Genomic DNA, 22930 nt, shown 5'->3' with positions numbered 1-22930 from the left:
CTCAACACACGCAGCTCTCCTCTCACATACAGTATCCTGCTCGGGTTGGAACTCTGCCCAGGCATCCCTCTGGATACAAGCCCAAAACTAAGCTCTTCTTCTGGGCTTCACCTGTGGTCTTCCCCCTTGACTGGAAGTGGACTTTCTGGAGCTCCTATGGGAGTTTTTATAGTAAACCTGATGTGTTTAGGTTAGTGCTGCAGTATTTGGACTATAAGGTACTTCATTTCCTCTGAGATTTGGAGAGATTCAACATCAAGGTGTGAGCTAAAGAGGATTTGGGAGATTTTACACCTGGAGTTCAAAATGGACCTCACTCACTTTTGGATACTGGGGACAATGCTCGTGTTGATTCATCAGCATCAAGGTAAATCACACATTTTATATTAATTTTAAACAGGCTGCTATGCAAGGTGTTTTTATTACTAATACGCTACAGTTGAGATTCATAAATGTTTAGTTAGTCAGTCTCTGTATTATTATCTAACAATATAATGTTACTTATTACACTCTTTTTGATTTCTGTTATAATGTTTCCTCACCACAAACATACCTGGAGTCATGTTTGTTTTACACACACATGTTTAACACACAAATCCTGCATATTTAGGCTGAGCTCTTCTCTAAAACATAAAACACTCTGACATGTGGTAATACAGGAAGTACTCTAGTGTTTTTAAAGTAAATACACATTCACTCGAATCATTTAGATAATTTATGCCCTGGAATTGCCAGTCTGAACAAAAGGTAAAAGGTTAACCTCATAAAATGTGTGAATGAAACAAAACAAAACCCTGGGTATTTTTTTGATGACATAACAACATTAGCTCATAAGAGACAATTTTGTGTAATATCGCACCTTTAAGATGCATATTTGGATCTTAAACATGACTTATTATGTTAAAAATACACTTTTTTTACATTTTGCTTTCTTGATAAATTATGACATCCTTCCAATTTCTCTGTTCAATGAACCTTTAGAGATAAACCCTGGCCAAATGGAATTGATTTCAAATATTTGGCTGTATTCAGTGGATTCATATTACGGATAGAAAATGCTCAAATCACGTGAATGTGTGAAACTCTTCTGCAACATAAACATCATACAGAGAGATAAAGTTGTATTTCAGTGGTTGCATTGTGATTTCCTATAGTTAGTCTATATTAATCAATTGTATTGATAATGTAAATGGTTGGAATGAATTGCAGATTATACCAGTTCCTTCAATGCATAATATAAATACAGTACAATTGGCTTCTTTTAAATGAATATGTGAGATTGATTCCTCATGAACTAATATTTTTAATGCATATTAGAGTTATCTTTCATTTATTGACTTGAGTCATGATGTAATTGTATTCTATGTATTGTTTTCTGTTTATTATTTTAGATTTTAAGTGAGATACCAATAATTTAGGGCATCAGGTGTACACCCTGTGTTACCATGGTTTTTGTCCTTTGTCACCATATAGACATGCGTAAAATTGGGAATCTAAATGTAAATACTGTTCACCTCAAATATCAAGTTTTTTGTTTTTTGTTTTCTTTTTTTTTTGCACCACATAACTTTTCTGGGGGAGGATCTGTTTGTCTTCATGAAGATGTTATTGGTTTGTTTATAATGCACCACAGTGTGTGTTTTTATTGCTGAAAAATGTATATTCTTAATCAGCTGGCAAGACGCTCCACAGATCTGACCTGTAACTTCACCTGCACCCCTCAATGGAGATGCATATGTTTAATGCCATAGTATGGAACTTTCCAGACAAAACAACAACCTCTCCTTGAAAACAAGCAGGTGATGAACCCAACCCTTACAGTTGTTATGACGCTCATTTCATTTCAAAATAATGAGGGCGTTAATATTAGTTCCCAGGTTAGGGTGTTGTATGGTGTTTGCAGGAGTATGTCTTTCCTTTCCCACATAAATAGAGAGTAAGAATAATATCATAAAACCCCAGACAGTCCAGTACAGTAGTCTTCAAAGCCACTCCCTGTAGCCGCGGGCCATTGGATCAACGGCCTCGCTAACTGGCTAATGCACTGGAATCTCACTCCTCTAGCTTTACATGCTACCCTCTGTAATAAATCCTCTTTTATTTTGATAGGAATTCTTAGACACTGATGGACATGGTTACGTAAGGATCTGGAGGTAATAATGCTTGCTCTTAACATGCCCAAAAAGAGGCGCACCCTCACACAGAAATCATATGTTTTTACAGAATTGGCAAAGACACAGAGAAATTTAAAGACATAATTTGTAACTTTCTGGTGTGGGGTCCATAATTTGTTTGTCTGCATGGAGATGTTATTCTTTTGCCTGCAATGTTCCACAGTTCAGAGCATTAAACGTATCAGTCTTGCATATATTCAATTGTGGGTGAATCTGTTGTTCAAATAGACCTTGAAAAACATACAAAACTGGGGCCATCTCCAGACTGTGGAACATTCCAGGCACACAAGCTTGTACCCTTCCAAAAAGTTACATAGTTCGCCTTTAAATGTCTGTGAGCATAGCACAGCACTGGTCAGATAGAGCTCCACTGACCCTTCAAATGAACTAATCCTCGGCTCTTTGTATCTGACGTCACGGCTGGTCCCTTCTTTTATCACCTGCACAGTTTACATGCTCCATAGACAGCACGGTGAAACTGTCCATTGACTTTTACACAAACACGGCCAAGCTGAAATAATAACGGTCTTGCAGTGACATAAGAAGTACTGAGTTGTTCATTTTTTCATTATTATTATTCAACCATCAACCATGAACAACGTGACCACGATATCCCCATCTCCTATTTACACATATGAAAATGGAGTTTAACTTGGGAATAGGCATTATAAATAAATATATCATGAGGGTGTTTTATTTTTCTGTAAAAATGGTGTCAATGGCAAAGAAAAGACCTTGAAAAACTATCAACAATGACAATCTATAATCTTAAGTATGTGCAAGCAAGTACAAAACTATCCACCTGTGTTAGTGTTGGCCTGACATAAACAAGTGCCTTTCTGAACGTGATAATAAAACTACAGGGGGATGTAATTACAGGAACAGGATATAAATGTTCTAAATACCTGTCATGTTTTGCCAAAGGACATTGAATATATAGAACATGACTCCTCTGAAATGCCGACACACATTACACTGACAAGAAAGTGTATGTAAAACAGCCTTTATTGCAGTGATGTAATTTTTGTTGAAGTAAGTGTATTCATAATTTTCAGTCTACATCTGATGTTCTAATGTTTATTTAAAGTGAAAGATGGTTACTCACAAAACATCTGTGCCCTTGTGCCTTGGTTTTTCACTGCCTAAAGACATGCATGTGTGAAGTGAATTACTCTAAATTGCCTTTAAATATTGAATGAATGTGACAGTTAGTGGTTTGGCAGTTCTAACCCATAGATAGTGCAAGTGTGAGTAAAGTGAATGTGTCTCAGTGGTTTGAGTGTTCTCCCCCCAATACAAGGGTTGACGGTTTGATCCCAGCTGGAACCAGGAAATGCTGTTGTTGTGTCTTTGGGTAAGTTGTTTATGTATGAATGTAGTGTGTGAATTGGTGGTGGTGGTGGAGTATGAGGAATGAATAAATGAATGAATGAATAGCGGAGCTCATAGAGTTGATTGTTTAACCCAGTACAAATGAAAAGGCATTGTTATTTTTGTTAAAGGGCCCATATTACACTATTTTCTTTTCTATGTTATAATGTTGTTTACTCATCCAAAACATACCCGGAGTTGTGTTTTCTGTCTTTCACACATGTTTAACACACAAACTTTGAAAATTTAGGCTGAGTTCTTCTCTCAAAGGTAAAACGCCCTGTTCGACCTTGTGATGTCATGTGGTAATACAGGAAGTACTACACTGTGTTTTTAAACTCCATATACTTTCACTAAAATCATTTGGATGATTACAGCCCTGGACTTGCCAATCTTTACTGAACAAAAGGTAAAATACAGCTGTTAACTTGAAAACTACCACGCTGAGACATCACAAGGTGGAACTGAGCATTTTGAACTTTGGAGATGTAGACACCCAATAACGTAGCATTATTCAAACAGATCTGAATGTTTTTGAGGGGGTGACTCACAAGCGCCAATTTTGTGTGATATAGATTCTCAAACGATAGGCTCAGTTAACTACAGCTAACAAGAATAAGAATATAAGGATGTTTTGATATGACTATAATGCATGTAGAAGAACATTTGAGTCAAACATACTGCTCTGCAGTTCTATTTCACTTGTTCAGGTTCGCTCCAGTTCAAACAGATTACCCATGATCCTCTGTTGCACTCAGATATTGGGAGGCCGTGGAGCCGCTGAGACGGACTCATAATAGTGGCAGATTACCGTGAGCAGGCTCAGGTCCAGCACAGTCCGTGTTTGTGGAACCAGAGTCCAAATCAACAAGCAGGACTGGACATTTGCATACATACGTGGTGCAGAGAGAGAGGGAGGGGGATTTAGATAGAATAACTATTAAACGCAACAGAGGGAAGGAAAATATCTCAGAATGTGTCCTTATAAAGGAATGGGACCTGGTAGTTGAAGTAAAGTGGGTGGGTGCACCTAAGAGCAAGAAGGTCCTGTATTGGTGCGATTCTCAGGTTGTGTGGATCCTTTCTGGTGTTTGTTTGCATGTCATTTCAAATGTTTACCAAAAAATATTACTTCATTCTCCAACTAATCCTGACAATGAACCTAAATAAAGTTCTGGAGATTGGTCACTGGTGTTGTTTCCAGTCTCAGCTCAACTGCTCATTTCTCCTGACAGGTCGCCCAGACATACAGGTTGAAGAATGGACCAAATACACATGAAGTCAATCACAATAATCCTGGCTATTTATGAATTACTTCAGCTTCATTTTTATTGGAACAATTTTTAGTACAAAGCATGCTGAGGACTGGTAGTGTGGGTTGGCAAAAGGTTGTTGGGTGGACAGCTATAATTGAGTCCTTGGGCACTGGTATATGAATGTGTGAGTAGTTATGGCTTCCACGTCACACTGAGTCTACTCCAGGGCAACTACAGCTTTAAAGAGAGATCACTACTGCTAGTTTCTAAAGGAATGAGGTGCTGATGTAATGTGCATTGTTGCTTACTAAGAGTATAGCCATGATACTTGCGATCTGTTTCTTCCAGCTGTGATCCTGAATTAGTTTTCTTGATGAAATGATGCTAATGATGACTAAGGTAGACAGCTGTTTATGTAGAGGCTCAAACAGGAAGCTCACAGCTCAAATGGAAAAAGTCTGTTAGCTTGTCTTTTGCCTTTAGCGAGGAAACAATAAGTTTAACCTGATGTCACTGTCTGCAACAAGGACGTCTGGCTCAAGTCCCAAGCAGCAACAACTATCTTCAACTAACTGTAGCAAATGACATGAATAGCAAGGTAGTTCTAGTGGCCAGTGGTTGTAGCAGTAGAAAGTAAAATGACTTCAGTTCTGCAATTTAAAAGTTTCCCCTATGTTTGCCACTAAACCCATAATAATTTGATGATTTCGTGCGGTTTTGACTGGTCCAAAGAAAATACTCCTGTTGGTCTCTATTTGAATTTAATGAAGTCAAAGGTTCTGTTCTGTTAGTTTTAGAAAGTGTTTTATTTATGATTAATGTGGCAATTGCTGCAAAGTGTTTCACAAACCACAAATTGCATTTTATTACAGCCAGGTTTATAATCATAGTCCCATTCAGTTTAAGATCCCACTCCTTTATGTCATTTAGTGTACCCTGGTGATATTGGTGTATTAACACATTGCTGGAGACAGTTTCAAAGCTTAATTTAAATTTAATGAAGTGCCTCTGTATTGAGTTACTGCCCAGATGTTCATGTATTGGTTCTGTAAAACATCTGCACTATGCAAGTTTTTCTCTAGTTACAGGTTTTTGAATGTGAAGGCTCAAAAATATTGAGCCTATTTATAAAGCAAAGGACTTTTCTTACTGGGTAATAAATATGTATTGATGCCATTGATATTTAAAGGTGCCCTATGTAGTTCTTCTGGTGGAGGGTTCACCACCTGCTTGTCTATATTGAGATGTTATTGTTTTGCCTGTAATGTTATTGTTTTGCCTGTGATGTTTTCTCCATGGAGAGCAGGCAGGTAAAGCAAGTAAAGTCATCAAGCCATGTTACTGCTCAGATGTGTAGAGAGTGGCAAGCCCACTTGTAAGAATGTACACTTTTAAGATATTTTTTAAAGAAAGCACCTGTAACTGGATAAATGCAATATCAGTTTAACATTACAGGCAAAGAAATAGCATTTCCAAGGAGACAAGCAGGTCATTGGCCCTGTACCAAAAAAAGCTTCATAATTTGCACACTTAGGACTACATGCATGGCTTTGTGTCATGAAAACACAAATTACATCTAAAAACTTCATTGATGTTCATATATACTTTCTAAAAGCTATAATAATAATACCTGCATTTATACATAAATGTAAAAATACATTTTCCCTAATAATGTGATTGTCACAATATGTTACAGTTGAGTTCCCTGTTCTAAGTCCTAACTAATTCCAGTCTATGGAAAATACTGTAATAACAAACAGGTTTTCTGGATAATACCCATAATGCACCATGACATTAAAAACATACAGCTCTAACTATGAAGTATGGTCACCATGTGCTGGAGCTACAGTGAAAATCCCTTTTAAGTATTGGGCTGTTATTCAAAGTTTTGAAAGCAACTGTCCATTAATGGGCATAAATAAAGCAAAACTGAGCTTTTGACCATGTCATAGTTTCCCCTCACCAGTTGCAGTTGTATTTCAGTAGATTTATGCATTTGGATTTGAGTAATTCCATAGACTTTCATTCTAGACTTGAATCCTCACAAAATGTCTATTTGGATCTATCCCCTATCCCCGCTCACTGCTCTATAAACAATTCTCATTATTCAAAAATACAGTCTCATACCAATGGGTTAAAAAAGAAGAAAAAGAGGTGTATTTGATTTATGAAGCAAGTTTACATTTTATTAGAAGGACGGGAATTAAGAAACTGCAACGATTCCCACTTTAAAAAATCTTTTGTCATTTTAAATCACAGTTTGTGTTATGTGAGGTATTTTAGAAGCTGCCTTAGACACAAACACTGCACTGTTTAGGGTTAGGGCCCCTGTTTCTCAAATTGGAGGAATTCCTTTCACTGTTCAGAAGGTTATCAGCTACTGTCAGTAGAGCCACAGGTGACAGCATTTTTATGAGCAGACATGAGAAACTGCAGACAAGATAATTATCCACTTTAGGTCAGATTTATACCAGTCTGTTGGTGGTTGGAGCTCAGACCAGAGACAGGACAAAGCTAACAACCGGAGACTGACTAGTTTACACTTTGTTTTATCACTGCAGCTCACTGGAAGGATGTGAGTAATTAAATCAAAAGATCGTGTCCTTTGGCAAGACACTTCACCAGACTTATGGATGTGATGTGTGAATGGCAAATTGCAGGGAGTAAATGATCCAGGAAATTGTGAGTGTGTGGAAAATGCATAGAAGACTGACTCCATATTTCCACCGCAGGTATAGCAAATACAGTTTTCCATTTCATTTATAAAAAAAAATACAATTCATTCTTTGAGAGCTAAATGGGCTGTTTCTGCTCAAATATGCTCAAATCCATGCTATGCATGGACAAATTATGATCAATGGTTGTCTACACAAATCTTTTCAAATATAGTATCAGGAGAGTTAAAAACAGTCCAACTGAACAAATAAGAAAAAATAAGTAAAAAGCCACAAGCTGGTGATTTTTTTTCTTCCTATTCCTTCTATTTCTTCCTATTCCTAAATTATGAAAAAATAATCTGATGAAAAGATTAAAAGATAATAAAGTCGACTCTTTGCTGGGAGCCGATCCAAGAGAACTGAATCTGTAAAAGAGTCTAAAACATGTAGCAAAATCCAATATCTGAATGTTGTTGAGTGTCGTCCATAGTGTTGCTCTTCATATAGATAATGGGGGTAATAGAGTCATGACCTAGATTGTTTAGCTAACCAGCTCCTGTTGCCTATGAGTTCACTGTTCAGGATATTGAGAGAGCTGAGCATTCGTGCTGTTTTCACAAAGGCACTGGGTGAGTATGTATAAGAAGCGAGTCATCTCTGTGTCCAATGAATTAAGAACAGAAAGTCCCCCGGCAGTTTTGATTGGACAGTCACAAATATGTCTCAGCAAGGGGAGAACTGTTTGTTTAGTTAAGATGGGTACATTTCAGGAAATGAGTTTACCTGCAGAATGACCTTCAGTCTGCAGCAAGATAACAGCAATTTTACATTAAGTTGATCCCATTTTTGGTTTATTTTAATAAGGTCATCTTTGAAAATCATGGGTGAACTATAGACAGTCGCTCCACTTTTCGATATCTTCTATATCTATATATTTATTTATTTATTAAAGCATGGCTGGCTTGGAGCCCTCCTCACAGCAAAGCACTTCTACCAAAAGTTACCAGTTGTCCAGTCACATTTGCTTATTTGTAGAGCATCCCTGAAAAGCTCTAATGTATTGTTTACAGTGTACTTGAAACTCTCTCTTATCTCAGTTTAACAGTGTTCAATGCCTCAAATGTTGATTCAGTCATTTGTGTGGTTCTGAGATGACCCATGAATTTCTTTGATGTGTTAATACTGAATCCATAACATCTTTAATCTGTCTGAAAAGCGCACTATGCAGGGACGGCAGACATTTGGTTGGAGGCCTGTTTGCTTTTAAACCAGTTTAAATGTAGTTAGTCCCTGTAGTGATTTATAAAACCTACTATGGAATTATTGTTTTATTGTTGTCTCATTTTGAACACTTTGTGATTGCCATTTGAACATTCTTATTGTTGAGATTGAATGTCCAATGAAAATGGGGTAAAAATCTATGGGGGAGCTATGGGGTGCATTGTCCATTCTAGGTGAGGTTAGTGTCCCCACAAGATCCCCTCAGCACTGCTCCTTGCACTATGTAACTTTTCTGGTGCAGGATGTACCACCTGTTTGTCTCTGTGAACATACGTTTATTCAACCATCCATACATTTTCTTCCACTTATCCGGGGCCAGGTCACGGGGGCAGCAGTCTAGGCAGGGACTCCTAGACTTCCTTCAGCCCAGACACTTCCTCCAGCTCCTCTGGGGGTACCCCAAGGTGTTCCCAGGCCAACCGAGAGACATAGTCCCTCCTGCATGTCCTGGGTCTTCCCCAGGGCCTCCTCTTGGTGGGACATGCCCAGAACACCTCCCTAGGGAGGCACCCAGAAGCCATCAAGAACAAATGCCTGCTCAGCTGCTCCTCTTTACGTGGAGGAGCAGTGGTTCCACTCCTAGCTCCTCTTGTGTGACTGTGCTCCTCACCCTGTCTCTAAGGGAGCGCAGAGTGACCCTGTGGAGGAAACTCATTTCGGCTGCTTGTATCCGCGATCTTGTCCTTTTGATCATTACCCAAAGCTCATGACCATAGGTGAGGGTAGGAATGTAAATTGACCACTAAATCAAGAGCTTTGGCTTTCGGCCTGTTGGCTTGATCAGGCAGGGACCTACAATTTGCTCTGGGGCAGTTTGCAGCCGAGAGTGAAGTGGCTGGGATAAAGATCCCCTCCTCCAAATCCGAGGCCATGGTTCTAGACCAGAAAAAGGTGGCTTGTCCTCTCCAGGTGGGGAGTCCCTGCCTCTAGTGAAGAAGTTCAAGTATCTCAAGGTCTTGTTCACGAGTGAGCGGACGAAGGAGCATGAGATTGACTGGCGGATCGATGCAGAGTCTGCAGTGATGCAGTCGCTGTATTGAACTGTTGTGGTGAAGAGGGAGCAGAGCTGAGCTGAACATAGGTTTACTTTTCCTTAATTCTCCACCTTATGACATTGAACTTATCTATCTTGAATTTAATCCATTACTGCTATTTTTATTGCTTGCCTCTCCACAGTTCTGTCTTGTAATTGGAACATTTCAGACAAAGACATGGAGACAACCATGGTGATATACTCTCCACCAGAAAAAAGTAAACAGAGCACCTTTAAAAATGCATTAATAAATTGATTAAGCACTAGATTCCCACATTTGTAACTGGTAATTACATTTCCATCCGTTTTCATTTCCCATCTGCTTGTTTGTGTGCTCTGCTAACCCCTACATCTGCACCCTCCCTCAGTCCATCCGTCTGTCCACTCCCCATTGGTTTGAGGTTAGCCTGGGTTTTTTCACTGACAGCATGGCTCCACTGAAATCCTGCTCAGTCTTTATGGAGTGTCTGTCATCAATAAACATGCTCTCCACCCATGCACATACCACAGAGCATACATGTGGCTTTAATGTATGTAGCATCTGATTCATATAGACTCTATTGCTGCCAAACCTGTTCTCGTGTGCATTCAGACTTCACCGTGCATCTTTTGGACAAATATTATGCAATGGCCTTTTAAAGCTTTTTACTATGCTATACAATTGTTCCCTCAACAAATAAACCTGACTTGTATTTTGGTTCATTCACATTTCGGTACTTCTTGATTTAGTTAAAATTTTTCTTGGATTGTTGCGTCACAGGTAGAAACCCTGAATAGTTTTAAGTCCATAAATCATCACGTTCAAAGCAACCATCATGTTACATTCACTACAACTGCATGTCTAACTGAGTGTTTCGGAGTATGTCAATTATTAGCTTGTTAAATGTTTCCCCAAATGGTATATCTCTCTTCTGTGTGGTTATTTAAGTAGCCATTATTTTAAGTTATAAAACATGAGATGCCAGAGCGAAGATACTCAAGAATATTTAAGGGCCAGTAACAATATAATATAATGTATTATTGTCCTTTAAATGTATTTCTTTAAATGCATAGACACATAATTATAGTGCATTAAAAGCTTTGTACAGCTAATATTTGAAAAATGTAATTGCTCATCTGTGGTTTAAGGTTGCTTTACAATGATAGAAACATCTGGATTTCAAAAACCCAGTCCACGTCACTATCTTGAACCATTTTTGTTGTTCTTTTGTTGCTTTTACGTTCACTTTTATAGCCTGATTTAATCACCTGACTATTTGACAGACAAACAGATTAAATGAAAGCTAAGTCTGCCAGAAAAAGATTATGTGCACCTGTTTTGTATTGTTTTTCAATTTCCAAATCAAGCTGAATGTTATTTTAGTCATTTCAGTTACATACCTTCAACCTATTGTTTAGATTTATGATGATTTATAGAAATTTTATGCCTCATGTAATAATTTTTCATGGTGAAAGCTTGTGCACGTGAGCTTATCATCCCCCAGAGTGCCTCCTGTCCATGTAAAGGTATGGGAGCTGGACAATATGTGGTAAATCCTCCTGTAGCCCCTTCCGTCGAGTGGGCTCAGACCTGGATCAAAGCTATTAGACCAGCTTACACTTGTGTGCACAGTCATGGGAAAAGCTGTTCAATTTATAACAGAGCTACATTTCCAGCTTTGAATAACTGTTGAAGTGGAGGCAGTTCCTCTGGCACAAAGCTCCTCAGGTTGTGGTGGAGGTCTGAATGTTGTGAATTGGTCTCTAGACTCTGCTCTCTGCTCTCTGATTCTGACTGTGGTCTTGACACAACAGTGAATCATGGCTGAGGTTTTGGTTTTGATTACATCTAAATCAAGATAAACCTTGACTGAATGCTTTATAATTCAAATCAGTCAGTTCAAATCAAATCTCTTGGTGGCAAAGCCTTGAAGCCAGTGGGTCTTGGGCAAGATCCCCTGAAGGAATTTGTATCATGACAAAGTAGTTCCTTGATCTTTGTAGAAGATGTAATCAGGGTTGCATACATCTTTCTCTCTAACAAAGCTGAAGTCTACACTGCAAAAAACAATATCTAGGTAAGTTAAATTGACTTAAATTAAGAGCATTTGACTTTATTTGAGTCGATTCAACTTGACAAGTAAAATTATCCACCAATGGAATAAGTGTGTTTGTCTTAATTCAAGCAACATTAGATTTCATTTCTTATTTTAAGTGCAAAGAGTTGTTGTTTTTCTTATCTTAAGTGTAGCAAGTTATAGTGTAATATTTTAAGTACAAAAAGTCGTGTTGCATTGGCAGATAATTTTACTTGTCAAGTGAAATTTACCCAAATCATGATAAAAAATGTCTTAATTCAAGTCATCTTAGCTTGGCTAGGTTTTAGTTTTTACAGTGTAGACTGAAAACCTGCTCTAGCTAGGCAGAATTTCTTTGTATTTTATGACCTTTTGCTTACTTTTATAGTGTTTTGTAGTATTTGTGCTAGAATTGTACTTCATTGTCTTTATTGTATTTCTAGTGAAGCACTTTGGTCAACTATCATTGGTCGGTTATTTCCTGATCAATATATGTTTTAATGTTGCTTCCTCGTCACGGACATACCTGGATTCTGTTTTGTTTCGTTCACACATGTTTAACACACAAACACTGCATATTTAAGCTGTGTTCTTCTCTCAAACAGAAAATACTCTGTTCCATCTTGTGATGTCATGTGGTAATACAAGAAGTGCTCTACTGTGTTTTTAAACTTCATGCACCTTCCCTAGAATCATTTGGATAATTTCAGCCCTGGAAATTAAATTGAAAGCTACTTGTGTGAATTCAACAAAACACATTTCCAGGTATGTTTTGATGAGCTAAGGGCATTATAACATTGCATAAAACACACAAGTGCAATATGGGACCTTTAAATGTGCAATTAATAATTAAACTTCAGTTATCACTATCTTTAACTGTGCATTGCAACTCTGAAATTTCTTATCTTATCTTATTACCAAGAAGCTATAGTTGATGACAATGTATGAAGTAACTACACACAAAAACATGTAAGAATTTCTGTCTACTTGACCATTCAACAGTAAGTCCAAATAACTGTCTATTCTAAATCCTCAGGTGAAAGCAGCTCCACACCAGGCCCCAGCACAGAGGAGGGCCCCCTGACGCAGCTCCGCCACATGGCCCATCGTCGAGAGAAACGTTGCTCATGTGAGAACCAGAAAGACAAAGAATGTATTTTCTTTTGCCACATCGGCATCGTCTGGGTCAACACCCCGAGGTGAGCCAAAAACTATTTCCCTGTTGTCAAATACAGTTCCAAATGATGTTTTCAATGTAACCAGACCCGCCCTGTTACCTACTGTGCAAAGTACTGTGTTTCCATATGATAAAGAGGGCTTCAGATACGCATACCCAGTTGTATTACTGAAGAATGAGGCGTTCACACATTTCAGCTGATTTTAAAAACAGATAAACTATTTGGCTAGTCGCAAAAGCAAAAACTGGACAAAGATCATAGTACAGGAGTAGCTTATTTCTTCATATCAGATCTAAAAAACAAACCAGGTCCAAGTATGTGTTATGGAAGGCTAAAACAGGATTCTATATTGACTTTATTTTCTTGTGTAAAGAGTCTAGTACTTGACTGACAGGAGGATAGTTAGTATAAATGTTGCCAGTTGGTTGTGCCTTTGAGCAAGACCCTTTACTTCCAGAGTTTGTGACTGCATTGTAAATGAGGTTTTGAGATTAATGTTCAATAGTTTTAAGAGATGTGAATGTGCTTATGGATAAGAAATACCATTAAGCCACAAGTTGAACCATTAGAGCTCAATATAATTCCAAGGGGGTTGCGCTGCACTGTCTCTTTTTTTTTTCGTTTGAAGGAAGAGCAACTGACTTAAAGGTGCATTGTGTAACTTTTCTAGTGGAGGGTTCATCAAATGCTTTTCTCCATGAAAATGATATTATTTAGTCTGGATTGTTTCACAGTGTGACTGATAATGTCCTATCTTGTCTTGTTTGTCCTTGCCTCCACCCATTTCATTTTTGCCCAGCTGATCAGCTCTGAGTGTATAGCTCCAGCCACACTGACAGCCACATAAACCCAAACCATCAGGCTCCATATACAGAAACTGTGGCATAAGCCTACTGGGGGTAGACTCCAAAACAAAAGGCTAAACAAATGGTCATGACAAACTAAAGACTATACACACAAAACTGGACCTAACCGAGTATACCAAATGGAAATGGAAACAAAATGAGCACTAAAAAGCTAAAGCATCACCAAATAAACATGTGGAACTCCAAACAATAAGTAGTTGGCACAAACTAGCTCCACTATCACCAAAGTATGCTAAACAGATGATCCTTATATCACCTACCAGAGAAGGCATACTGACCGGATGACCAAAGTAATAAACAAATGGCCCAAAGATTAACCACGAGGACCCATTTGTCAAAATAATATTTTAGCTTAAGCAAAAATGTGGGTTTTAATCCTGAACGAGCCCCGAATCTGTCACGTGCCACGGGGGTTTAGGGAGTGGCACTGTAACTGGAAAAAGACCGGGTGTGGAACAAAAACTGGAAGCGTGGTGAGGTGTCCAAATGAAATAATATTTACAACAACATGGTATTAAACCTTTCTATCTTCATGAAGACCAAACCAGACCAAGTTACAGGCCAGATCTGTGGAAAGGCATCCCAGCTCAGTCATAATGTCTTTTATGTTTTTCTGCATCTTTTTGAGCTATAAAACCACTGTAATTGAACAAATGTAAGGTAGAGCTGTTTAGTGTCATACTGTGGAACATCCCAGACTGAGCGATCCATAGAAACAAGCAGATGGCGTAGTCTCCAGAAAAGTTATGCAACACAAGTTACTACTAAATTACTATTGCACCCTATGAGACCGATAACTGAGTTTGAGACTGTAGAAGACCCCTGATGCTGGTAAGATTGGAAAATAGCCTCAGTAAATCTAGTTTTTGTTGATTTTGTGTTCATCTGTGTTTTCATTGTTGTAATTTACATCCTAGCTCAGACATTTTTAACTGTCTCTTTCCCTCAGTGTGTTAAAAGTTACTATTCCACAGCAGCGCAATTTCACCAGTGAAAAGAAAGCTACATCTTACATAATATTTGGTCTACACACCACAACATGATAGATTTCATCAATCTTTAAGAATCCCAGACAGAACATTTCAAATATCAATAAAATTGCGGTTTAAACCTACCATAATTATTGTCAATGGCACTCAACTGAAGAGAGCTGAGTCTGTTTTGATTGTCATGGTTCCAAGTTTTACCCAAGAATTACGGAATAAAAAAGCCAGAGATATTTTTCACTTTTACAAATTGAGTTTCAACCAGACTGAGACAAATGAGTGAATTACTGTATTGGATCGCCTGCGGGTACATTAGATATGCAAAGAAGGGAAAGCAGAATAGATTAGGGCCCTAGACTGGTGGTGAAGAGGAGGAGTGGAGGGGGGCTGAGGTGGCTGGTGGTTGGGTTGCTAAGGAGTTGAAGGGGCAGATTGCAGTGAGGGCATGTGTATACAACAGAGGGGAGGAGGGGAGAGTGAGTGCATTTGTAAGTTGATTGTGCATGACTGGTTGAGATCAGGGCCATTTTTAATTTTGGGGGCATATTTGCTTAAAGCTATTGCAACTTTTTTGCTGAGAAATATACAAAAACAAATGTTTGTTTTTTGATTATGGATGGTTTTATAGCATTAAAAAACACAAAAACATGAATCCTATCTCTGATTGGGCTTGCATCTTCACTCAGAGGAGGGTCTCCTCCAGCTTGTTTCCATGAAATAATAATACAATAACATAACATAATATTCCACATCATGGCATAAAACATTTCTATCTTCATCATGAATGTTTTGAACTTCTGTTCTGTTCACTTTAACAACAGTGGGGTAATTTGTATGATGTAGACAAACGAACTACTGGAGCAATGAATCTACAACATATACAAATTCTTATATGATTTGATTTTGTGTCAAGGTCTGGAGGGTCAGTACACAGATGGAGGTCTACTGTTGGCTACATGTTCTGATTTGACAGGGTAAGGCAAGTTATTTTATAGCACATTTGTATACAAAGTATAACTCACAGAGTATACTTTACAAAACAAGAAATTAAAATCACAATACAAACAAAATCAATCGCTTCAGTCTTATACAAAATCAGACAGACTACACAAATAGAAGAGGATCCAAACTCCATTGAAACAGGCTCTATACACAAACAGGGCCTGCACATTCTGCTAAAATAAAACATTAGTAAAATTAGTTTAAACTGATTTTATTATTTCAAATGATACATAATGCACATTTAAATTGCTTTTTTTCAGTATTTCAGATACTACTGCCCCTTTTCACTGTTGGTAGTAATTAAGTTAATTTAGTCTCATGAGCAGAAGTGAGGAGTGAGTGCTCAGATGTGGGGGCTTTAATTGTAAAGCACCCAGGGCCTAACGAACTGTAATTTACACTGTCTTTATCCTGGACTTTTCCCAAATCCTCACTTTTAATACATTAACAGGAACTAAAGGGCAAAACCACAAGCATTTCAGAGCTATGTGGTCACCGTCTGATTGGCCTGTTGCCAGTTAGGGGATAAATACATGTAATTAAGCAAAACTACACAAACAGAAATATCTCACCTTAAAAATAGACGCAGTTCAGGTTTTACTATCTTCAGTGTTACCTAATGACACAATTGCTACTTGAAATATATCATTCAATGTAATTATCTGACGGGAATAGCTTTCTTTAAATTGTTAGTTTAGTCTAAAAATATATTGATATAAAGATGCTTAAAAAGTTTTGAGTGGAAGTGGTAGTTGTGAGTAACCACCACTACTGAAAGAGTCGTGGTGATTTGAGCTAAAAATACATGGTAAGTGTTGATGGTAAAACATGTAAATGTGAATGTAGAGACTGAAATAGATTTGGGCTTTTGATAATGATGATAATGAGTATAGCAAAGACCGATAATAAGACTGTTTCTGTGTACCTAGAAGTTGTCTATTTCTGTTCTTAAAGGGCCCATATTACACTTTTTCTGATTTGTGTTATAATGTTGTTTCCTCATCACAAATATACCTGGAGTTGTGTTTTGTTTCAGTGACACATGTTTCTTATTTCTCATTTTATTTATTCGTAAAGGGACAGCACATATTAATTAACCTTTAAAATGTAAATATGTAAAGATTATAGACAACGTGGCTAATTTAAATCTTCAGTTTCTCAGCAGATTGATGCCAGATAATCTACAGGAAAGAGAAAACACATAAACCCTGCATATTTTGTTCTTTTTTTCAAATTCCCCTTGTGATGGCATGTGGTAATACAGAAAGTGCGCCACTGTGTTTTTAAACTCCATACACCTTCATTAGAATCATTTGGATGATTTCAGCCCTGGATTTACCCATCTCTACTGAATGAAAGGTAAAAGCTGGAACAGAACGTGTGTAAATGAAACAAAACACAACTCCAGGTATGTTTTTGAAGACAGAACAAGCTCACAGGAGTTAATTCTGCCTTTAATAGCTGGCCCAGGCATTTGTGCGTAGGTTGCATGTTTCTTTCTATCTGTCTGTCTGGGTGGGTTTCCTCCAGGTGCACTCTGCTTTCATCGACCGAAAATAATCGGAACAGGTTTACTGAGTTCCTGCAGAACTGATAGGCTCCACCTCTTCATACTCTTTCACTGTATCAAACAGTGGGTTTTCATTTGCCTGCTTTTATTGTTGCAATATGTGCCACTCAGTCAGATGTTTTAATATAAAAAGTACAGAGAAGTAGTAGGAGATATGGGGTTGGTTAAAACAGACATTTTCTGAGCACTCACTTTATGATGTGAGAACACTAATATAACAGCTAAAAGCTCATGAAAGTATATATTTTTTATAATACAAGCCCTTTAACTTCCCTGGGGTCTGAATAAACACAAGTATAGTCCCAGTAGTAGTTTCTCAGTTCTCTTGGGGTCTCAGAGCAGTGACCTCCGCAGACTTTCACGTCGTAAATTAAACCACAACCACACACATTTCAGTTTGTCTTTGTCATTATCTAAACCATTTATTCCACATCACTGCAGACTACTTTCACAAGAGAGCCCGCAGACTATTGTTTCGAATGGGCACTGTGCCTCTCAAAATGTATGTAAATGTGAATCTTTCCACAAAACATTTGCAGAGAGAGCAATTTTGAGAGAAGAAATAAGCAAACAATTCCGAGATGTGTGATTCCGGCGTATGTTTTTCACACTTTACCAAGAGATCAGAGTTTATGCTAACCAGTCAAAGCTTGTAAAATAAGTCAATCCATAAGAAGCTTGTAATAAAGGTCAGATAATGCGCTTCACTGCTGACCTCATCAAGTAAACATGCTTTATTTAAAATGTCATTTAGAAGCTACCCTGTGTCAAAAGGTGTAAAGATCAGAAGAGTTTAGTGCCGAGGATTGAGCCTGTAGAGATGAAAAAAACAAAGTGGTCAGACAGAAGCAGGAGAACGGTGCAGAGATGAAAGAAACAGTTTATCACCACACACATGAGAAATGAGTGCCAGATGGCAGCCATTTTAAAACAGGACCAAACAGGGCCTGGCGTGTCTGCTGAGTTTCCAAAATGATCTGTGACTAAAGCAATATGCATGTCAAAGGTAAAAAACTTTGGAGGATTTGCATGTCTAGATTCTAAATTCACTTTTGTTACACATTATTTGAGTAATAATAATGTTTAACTCATATATGATGTAGTTTCCACAGGTTCCAGTAGAGGGCGATGGGAGGAATCAAATCATACCTAATAAAATGTAATCGTTTTCATTTTAGTCATAATCATTAAATGCTTTGTTAGTAGCTTAGGTCTATTAGGTGAAGTAGCTATGCACTTATTGACTTGACACTTTGACTATGCTCTCAGCTGCAAAGTGAATTGTATAGACCTTTAAATGCCTCACAGTCTCTTAGTTTATAGGCTCTCAGTGGCAGTAACATAATAGTAACATATGAATGCTGGAGTGTGGTTGTAGGGATTATGGGTATATTAGCTGTCATGGAGCACTGTTGCATTTAAAACATATTTGAACACTGTGTATTTCCCAGCAAGGGGTGGACAGAGGCAGAACTGAGCTTGAAATCAAACATCTGAAAGAGACCACATAGTGTGAAAATGACCAATTATGTAATTTTTAACCAAATATGCAATTTTTGTAGCAAGAGTGCATATCATCAATAGAGATGTATTAGCCAAAACAATGTTAAAAAGTCACCAAAACAGCAGTGAACAATTGTTTAAATTGCTGTGTCACTACTGGTAAATGCATTCATCAATCTATTGTGTCAAAACACTTAGGTCAGATCATTTATGTTGGGGACTAAAAGAAAAAGATATAATTACTTAAAACTAGAGCAAGGTCATAGCAAAATACACATAATGTATTCTTGTGAGCTTTTAGTCATGTTATAATGTACTGCAATACCTTGAGTTACGGTTATAATTTCACACTGGATTTACACAGACTGCAAGTGTGGTACAGTATGTACTTACAGCAGCTACTTGCAGATTGCCTGTTATACCAACTAAGATGACTGCAGTGAGCACATGACCAAAGCAACGTGGTTCCACCTGGATTCACGAGATAATTCACATGTAATGGCCTGAAAACCGAACCAGACCCCTTCAGAGTCATAGACTTCTTGCTGACGCTTTCCACAGACCCGCACCACACCCACACTCCTCAGAGGACAGTGTGGCAGGGCACAGAGGTCAGAGGTCAGTTTGGGAGGACACAAAGGTCAGAGGTCAGTGAGGCCGACTACACAGGTCAGAGATCAGTGTTGCAAAAAGCATTGGTTTTTATGACTCTTTAAGTCTTGCGGGACCAGTGTGAGTTCTGAACCACACTCCACTTGCAGTCAGTGTACACGGGGCGTCAGCGTCGACAGCCTCCTGGACTGACAGACTGTAACAAGTGAAAGGACAATTTAAACGCTTCATCACACATGCTTGTCAATCACTGTTACAGGAAATGTCTACAGCACTAGGAACAGCTCAACATACACATTATAACCAGACTTAATGCTAATTTAGCAGCACAAAACTGAGCTATAACTGAACATGTTTTGTCACCAGGGGGTTGCTGTGTGGGTCAAAGGTGAACATAATTTAGGGTTAGTTCTGTATTCTCAGACACATGCTTCACTAACTTTTACAGTTAAGAGGCATCTGGCTGGCAAAAGAGAATAATATTTACCTTACAGACAAGCCCAACTCTAGAATACTTGTGTCTACTCTCAAACAGACATGGGGCCTACAGCTACACACACATCCATCTACATATAAATGCTATACTTATACCATCAACTGTTGGCTCTAGTTATAACTGTAACTGGTCTGGCTCAGTGCAGTATAAATTCTTGCTTCTTGGTCCAGTACCCTCAAATCCAAATGAACATCCAAATGTCTCATTTCCAAAAACTGTTGAAACAATTTTCACCATTCTCCTTTAATAACCTTGAATAGAAAGCAGAATAAAGCATAAACAGATTGAAAGTGTAATTAAATATTTTTCTAAGGAATATGACATTAGAGGTGCATTCTGCTGGAGCCTGAGTGATAAGGTTATGAGGATAATGTTTTGCAGCCAGACTATCTTGGTTTTATGCTTTTGTTTTTTCATTTCCGAAGTTTGCCAGCATGTTGGTTTGCACGGTTTAACCTCTAAAGATTCTAGCCACAGGAGGTTGGACAGTTTCACTGAAACTTTTATTCTGTCTGTTTTAGCCAAGTGGTTCCGTATGGATTTGGGTCGGTCCGTCTGAGGAGAGAGCTGAGCCGCTGCCTCTGCAAACACAAACAGGACCCAGAGTGTGAGAGGTTCTGCTCCTTCAGACCCACCACAGAGTGAGTGATGAAGGACCTGTTGCAATGAAAACTTATGGTTTTGTTTTACACCCAAGAACTAAAAAAAAACTTACACTAGTGTTAAGTGTCATTAACAATGAATTAACACTGGTCCAAATAACACCGAATAATGTAACCCACATTCTACCCTAGAGTTAGAGCGACTACATTAACACTGCCATATTACACTGCATTGGTGAATATGAAGCCTGGTGTTGTGACAGCTACTGTGGCTCTAGGCTGAATCATTCTAGTATCACTCTTTACTATCATGAACAAAGGCATATTCTGTTACAATGACTATCTCCTGTTACAGAGAAGACATCAGCCTGGATAAAAGGACGCTCTCATCACAGCACAAGGGTCGCCGCAGTGCATTCTGGGAGAAACGGGACCGACACGCCCTTAAGCCTCACACCTGAACGCAGCACACCTGAGTATTTGTCCTTTAAATAGAGGACTCCTTGTACAGCCCATCTGTGTAAATGTAGGAAGATATCTGTAATGTATTCACTACCAAGGATGCTTTATGGTAAAGTAACCAATAATATGCTTTCTATAATTGTATTTAAATGTATAGAATCTGATTGTCGTGGTACCACATATTTGCAAGTGACAAACTATTTCTGGTATCCCATTTGTTTTTATACGTATAACCGTAAAGTTTGGTACCATCTTAAAATTTGGATGAATAAGCTATCATCAAACAATACAACATTGTTCAAACAAAATGCATGAGGCAAATAACAACTACTGATATGTTGGTTTTTAATGTTGTGAAAAACAGTTAAATGTCCTAGATTACACAAAATTGACTCTTGTGAGGTTTAAACCGTGTTAGAATGTTGTTACGTCCTCCTCATAAACATGCCAAGTGTGTTTTGTTTCATTCACATTTGAGTAACCCTTTATTATCAGTCTGTCTACATCTCCAAAGCTAAAAATGCTCTGTTCCACCTTCTGATGTAATGAAGTGGTAGTTTTCAAATTAACCTTTCCTTTAATTCAGTAAAGATTGGCAATTTCGGGGCTTAAATCATCGAAATGATTTTAGTGAAGGTGTGCTGAGTTGAAAAACACACTGGAGCACTCCCTGTATTACCACATGACATCACAAGGTGGAACAGAGTGTTTTCTGTTTGCGAGAAGAGCTCGTGTGAATGAAACAAAACAGAACCCCAAGTATATTTGTGATGAGGGAATAACATTATAAGATAGATCAGAAAATAACATAATATGGACCCTTTAAGCCCTAAAAATTGAACATGCAGCTGTTAATTTCAAAGTGTAAATGCGTGTTTTCAGAAAACTAAATGTAGAAGAAAAATATAATTTACATATCACAGATTACTTCCATCTTAAAGTACTGGGCAAACCATAGTCCTTTATATTCCTCCACACTAAATCTACCTTTTTTGTAAATATTGTAGATTCTTCTGGTCAAACCCTATTTATATCTAGCACCTTTCCTTCTGTCATTAAGTGTGTCTATTTAATGGTATAACATTGTATTTCCTGTACAATGCTAATATATAAGTGTGGTTTAAAAAAATTTAGCTTCAGAACACTATAGAAATCTAGTATTATGGTTCTCCCAATAATAGTTTTGTTAAAAAACAGTTTGATCATTTTTTATACTAGTATAAGAAACACAATGAATAAAAGTAAGGCCCCAATGCATTAACTTTATCTTGCAATTTTTAAAGATGCACCATGTAACTTTTTAGTGGGGGGTCCAGTGCCTGCTTGGAATGTCCCACAGTATGGCATTTTACTTTACTGTCTTGTGTCATCAGAGTTACATAGTGCACCTTTACATCTAATACGAATAAATTGAATATGTGACCAAGGCTTATTTTGTCATTTGTACCATTTTAAGGTGTCAGTTTGGTCTATAATGTAGTATTAGGAAAATATAACACAACTGTACATTGCAAAAAGCAATATCTATGGAAGCTGACTTAAAATACATTAACATTTTACTTTATTTGAAAAGATTTATTTTGACAAGTAAAATGATCTACCAATAGAACAAGTGAGTTTTTCTTAATTCAAGCAACATTAGATATTGTCTCTCATTTTAAGTGCAAAGAGATGTTTTTCTTATCTTAAATGTAGCAAGATGTATTTTCATATTTTAAGTACATAAAGTCTTCTTCTATTGGTAGCTCATTTTACAAGAAATTTTAACTTGACTAGATTTGTGTTTTTACAGAGTACCCACAATGGAGCAGAAATGCAAACATT

The 22930-nt window shown here is 37.8% G+C and overlaps 1 protein-coding gene across 1 annotated transcript; it reads left to right on the top strand.

Annotated features, from left to right (window-relative positions):
• The first annotated feature begins 324 nt into the window (after window positions 1–324).
• si:ch211-202p1.5 (uncharacterized protein LOC103909337 homolog) lies at window positions 325–21151 on the top strand. The gene is made up of 4 exons (XM_020918753.1): window positions 325–367; window positions 12866–13028; window positions 20564–20683; window positions 21000–21151. Exons 1-4 carry the CDS (start codon window positions 340–342, stop codon window positions 21103–21105), a joined length of 417 nt encoding a protein of 138 aa, XP_020774412.1. The 5' UTR covers window positions 325–339; the 3' UTR covers window positions 21106–21151.
• Window positions 21152–22930: the final 1779 nt, after the last annotated feature.

The sequence above is a fragment of the Boleophthalmus pectinirostris genome, unplaced genomic scaffold (assembly GCF_026225935.1).
Source record: "Boleophthalmus pectinirostris isolate CB_2022bp ecotype Guang Dong unplaced genomic scaffold, ASM2622593v1 HiC_scaffold_13, whole genome shotgun sequence".
Taxonomy (NCBI): domain Eukaryota; kingdom Metazoa; phylum Chordata; class Actinopteri; order Gobiiformes; family Gobiidae; genus Boleophthalmus; species Boleophthalmus pectinirostris.
The sequence above is the reverse complement of the archived record's forward strand: the minus strand, read 5'-3'. Positions and strand labels throughout refer to the sequence as shown.